At 50.0% G+C, this 5174-nt stretch overlaps 1 protein-coding gene across 1 annotated transcript; it reads right to left on the reverse strand.

The window, feature by feature from the left end:
• Positions 1–510: 510 nt before the first annotated feature.
• Positions 511–2961, reverse strand: Pcdhb1 (protocadherin beta 1). Its single transcript, XM_090331095.1, has one exon. The coding sequence runs from the start codon at positions 2959–2961 to the stop codon at positions 511–513; it is 2451 nt and encodes an 816-aa protein (XP_090187221.1).
• Between the last annotated feature and the right edge of the window lie 2213 nt (positions 2962–5174).

Genomic DNA, 5174 nt, shown 5'->3' on the forward strand with positions numbered 1-5174 from the left:
GAAGTCATTCTCACATTCATGCTTACACATAATGGCATTTCTTCTTTTCTTTTTTTTTTTGTCAGTCCTGAACTTTGGGCCTAGATATTGTCCCTGAGCTCTTCAGCTCAAGATATCACTCTGCCCCTTGAGCCACAAAGCCACTTCCAGTTTTCTGGTGGCTAATTGGAGATAAGAGTCTCATGGACTTTAGTGCCAGGGCTGGCTTTTGAACCACAATCCTCAGATCTTAGCCTCCTGAGTAGCTAGGATTACAGGCATGAGCCACCTCACCCAGCTAACATGACAGCATTTCTTTGAACAGTTTTCTAAGTGAAAACTACATGGTGGGTCTAGGGACCAGAGTAACCGTTTTTGTACTAAGGCAAACTTTACTGTTTCTCATTTTAAGCAAATTAGGTACTGCTCTGTCTCCACCAAAGTTGAAGTACTACCAAAACTACCATTCTTGTTTCATTAAGGATGCCACATATGGAATTCTCTTCTCTTCCTAAGGGCTGTGAGTAAGAGCTACATATAATCATTAGATACCCTAGCATGGCCCTCTGACCCCCGGGACCTTTTCCTGTTAGAAGGTAAACTGGAACCATTCTCTGATTTTTCCTCTCCAGTGGCATGAGGGAAAGGGAAATTGGGCATAAAGCGCTTAAGAAACCGGAGCTCACTAGTACCAGTACCACTGGCTGAGCACATCTCATATGAACAAGGCTGGGATAAGGATCCATTGCCTCCCCCTTGCACCAGATTGTTAGGGAAATTGCAGTCATCATAGAAATGCTCTTGAACTGTGAAGTTGTCTCTGTGTTTAATCTTCTGGCAAATGTGTATGATGAAGATCACCGTGACAGAGATAAGGAAGAGAAAGGAAAGCACAGCCAGAGAGATGACCAAATATTTGGTGGTTGGATTTACCTTTGTGGAGTGCTTGGATGGATCCCGGAACTGCAGGTAGGGCTCTGAAAAGCCGTCCACCAGCAGGATGTTGAGTGAGGCAGTAGTGGAGAGGGCTGGCTGTCCGTGGTCTTGAACTAAAATGATGAGCTTCTGCATCATGGGGTCTCTCTCGGATATCTGCCTCAGCGTACGGATTTCTCCGTTTTGTGGCTGAACAGAAAACAATCCAAGGTCGGTGGCTTTAAGTAGGTGGTACGAAAGCCAAGAATTCTGGCCGGAGTCACCGTCAACAGCCACCACTTTGGTCACCAGGTAGCCCGCCTCTGCTGACCTGGGCACCAGGTCGTTGCAGGGGCCAGTGCCATTTTGCAGTGGGTACAAGATCATGGGTCGGTTGTCATTGTCGTCCAGGACAACCACTCTGACCGTGACTTGGCTACTCAGAGAGAGGACGCCCCCATCCGTTGCCTTTACCACAAACTGGAAATCTTGGATGGCCTCGTAATCCATGGTCCTCAGTGCGTAGAGTTTCCCGTTGTCTGAATTGATGGAAATGTAAGCAAAGACAGACAGGTCTCCACTTTCGGGAGGCAACAAAGAATAGGTCACCTGGGCGTTTTCCCCCACGTCTACATCTTCAGCCTGGACCTGGCCAATAAAGATGGCTGGGCTGTTGTTTTCTCGAACGGTCAGGACGTAGGCGTCTTCCTCAAACACTGGGGGATTGTCGTTAACGTCGGCGAGCAGCACCTCGATCACCGTCTCGGTGGACAGGCTGGGGGGCCCGGTGTCCACAGCGACCAGAGTGATGTTGTACCCGGCGACGTCCTCCCGGTCCAGGCTCCGGCCGGTGAGCAGCGCGTAGGAGTTCCGGAGGGTGGGCCGCACGAGGAAGGGGACGTCTTCCCTGAGGAAGCAGGACATCTTCCCTCCCACTCTCGCGTCCCGGTCTCGGAGCGTGAAGAGGGCCACCACCGTCTGCAGCGGCGCGTCCTCGGGGAGAGGGCTGGACACGGAGGAGACGGTGACCTCGGGGGGGTTGTCGTTCACGTCCACCACTTCCACCAGGACCTTGCTGTGGGCCGAGAGGCCTCCGCCATCGGTGGCCTGGACGTCGAGGTCGTAGGTCTCCGTCGTCTCGAAATCCAGAGGCCCCCGGAGTCGAAGCTCGCCGCTCTGCGAGTCCATCTGGAACGTCTGCAGAATGGCCTCCGTGTTCTGAGCTAACGAGTAGGTGATCTGCTGGTTGGTGCCCTCGTCCTGGTCGGTGGCGGTCACCACGGCCACCAGAGCGCCGTGGGCGCTGTCCTCGGGGAGCTGGGCGCGGTACACGGCGCGGGAGAACTGAGGCACGTGGTCGTTGACATCCAGGACCACCACGCGGACGTGCGCGCGACCGGACTTGGGCGGGGAGCCGCCGTCCACGGCGGTGAGCGTCAGGTTGACCTGGGGCTGCTCCTCCCGGTCCAGGGGTCTGCCCAGCACCAGCTCGGCGTACCTGGGCCCGTGGCTGCGGAAGCGGGTGTGCAGGTGGAAGTAGGCGTTGGCGCTGAGGGAGTAGTTCTGGAGGCCGTTGAGGCCCACGTCCAGATCCTGGGCGCTCTGCAGCGGGAAGCGCGAGCCCAGCGGGGTGCTCTCGGGGACCCTCAGCACCACCGCCGCCGCGGGAAACACCGGGGCGTGGTCGTTGATGTCGAACACCCTGACTTCCGCGCGGAACGACTGCAGGGGCTCGGCCAGCACGATCTCGAAGTGCAGGACGCACGGGTCCGCCCTGCCGCACAGCGACTCCCGGTCCAGTTTCTCCTTCACGAACAGATCTCCCGTCTTGCGGTGGAGCCGGAAATGCAACTTGTTGCCCTCAGAAACCAACCTGGCCCCGCGCTCCGCCAGCTTCCCCACCTCCAGCCCCAGGTCCTTGGCGACATTGGCCACAAACGAGCCGCTCTCCATCTCCTCCGCCACCGAATAGCGGATGGTGGCGGCTCCCCCCACCGCCACACACGCCAACAGGAGAAGAGTCCTCACCTGCCTGCTCTGCCCAGGCTCCTGGCGCGCGCCCGCCATCCTTTCCCAGCCGCAGGCGGTTAGAGATAAGGTTTCCCTTTTGTGCGCAAGGCTCAAGCAGCGCGGGGCGAGGGAGGGGGCGGGGGGGGCGGGGTCCCCCTTTCTGCGGCCTCTAACCGCAGGGGCCGCCAAAGGCTCAGCCCAGCCAGGTAAGCTGTTTTGCACTTGAAAAGAAATTTGCTTGGAGTAACACAACTCCCCAGTCTATTGAATGTATTTATAGGTATGTTGTCATTCCTGAGGGTTGGGCTGAGGTTGGAAGTTTGTTGCCAGAGGAACTGCAGGTGCACTTGCTAATTCCCTTTCAGGAGAGAAAGAAAAATAAATAAATAAATAAATAATGTCCTTGGGAATTGAATACTCGCTTGAGTTGAAGTCATTGTTCCAGCCAGTCCTCTGGGGCCACGGCATTGACAACGTTAAAGCTGTATCTGCACACTCCACAATCCATCCCCAAATGGCAAAAAGGATCCCGCCTTTCTCCTGGAGCATTAGGAGAGAAGGGACGAGGGCAGGGAGGGCTGAGGAAGAGGAAAAGCAAACGGAAAGACAGCAGGCAGGCACCCTTCACCAAAGTACTTTCTGAGGCCCAGTAAGTACACTGAAACTAGCCAACAGGTCTCTTAATGGTCACAATACCAGTTTTTGCCCCAGAACCATCAAAAGCTCATCAAACAGCTGCTGTTTGTCAGTTATGATTATGATGGCAGCAACATGGGGACTAGGGCCATATTAGGTATTTTATATGCGTTATTAAAAGGTGATGGAACTGTCACAGGAGAGACAAGGTCAATATCCCCCTCTTCCTATGGAATGTGAGAGGTAGATCACAACTTAATTTGGTCTGACTGCAGAGTGCATGCTCTCAATAAATACGTCACTCTGCTTCCTAGATAATGGATTAGATCAATCAATTAAAGATGAATGCTTGGGTTTGGATTTTAAAACAGCAAGATGAAATCCAATCTACCTTACAAAAAAAAGGAACTAAAGTCAATTGATGTAATCACATGCCTTGTTTATGCAGTACTGGTGGCTGTACAAGAACTAGAACTTATCTTCTGACCTGGCTTATGTTAATTATCAAAAACTTTTCATTTGCCATTTGTGCTCAGCACTTTAAATCCTAGATGCTTTACAGTTACTGCCACTTAAGGGAAGCCTCAAGCATATTTTTTCCTAGTAGAACAAAGTCAATAGAAACAGAATGTAGGCAAAGTATTGACTTATAGACACATGAGAGTTAGCCAACCCCACAATCCCCACCCTACATCTTGGACCCTCTGTAAGAGTTGTTTTTTTGTGTGTGTGTGCCAGTCTTGGGGCTTGAACTCAGCGCCTGGGCACTGTCCCTGATCTTTTTGCTCAAGGCTAACACTTTACCACTTGAGCCACAGTGCCACTTCTGGCTTTTTCTGTTTATGTGGTATCAAAGAATTGAACCCAGCACTTTATTCATGATAGGCAAGCATTCTACTACTAAGCTACATTCCTAGCCCCAGAGTACATTCTTAAACTATCTTCCTTCACTTCTTCTTAAAACTATATATGAAATGTACAGTAAATGATATTTTGAATCCAATTTCTTTCTCTTATTAGTTGAGTGTGAGACACAGTGTTTAGTTCGCATTAATGTACTCCTATTGCCACTCGATAGGACTTCGGTGTGTATTGTCCATGCACACGTGTCAGAAGTACACCTGTGGTTAAACGAACAGAAACTCCACACCATAGAGAATAATGAGGCATTTCAAGAAAGCTGTTGGGAATGGACATGTGATATTTGGTTTAATTTTAGCTGATTTGGGGAAAACTTGAAGGAGGATTTTGATATGGCTTAAATGATATTATAAATGGAGTTAATTCTATGATGGTTTCATTAATAATCCTTTTATAGAAAATAAGAAATGGATAAAGAAGCTAACAGCACTACTCTTGGCAAATAGGACACAGTTACTAATATTAGCCAGGATAGGGAGATGTTTGGCGAATTTGAATTTTTATGGATTGCACAATGTTTTTTTTGTCTGTGCCTAGATATGATCACAGGGTGCTCTTGTTTTTCTCTTTATCTATAGCCATTATAGATTGGACTTGTCAGATAGTAGTATCCATTAAAATTATTTTTGCTCAACAGAAGAACACTAGCCTATATATATACACATATATGCATACATACATATATACACGTATATATACATATGTATATGAAT

The sequence above is a fragment of the Megascapheus bottae genome, chromosome 4 (genome assembly GCF_031878675.1).
Source record: "Megascapheus bottae isolate mThoBot1 chromosome 4, mThoBot2.hap1, whole genome shotgun sequence".
NCBI classification, from domain to species: domain Eukaryota; kingdom Metazoa; phylum Chordata; class Mammalia; order Rodentia; family Geomyidae; genus Megascapheus; species Megascapheus bottae.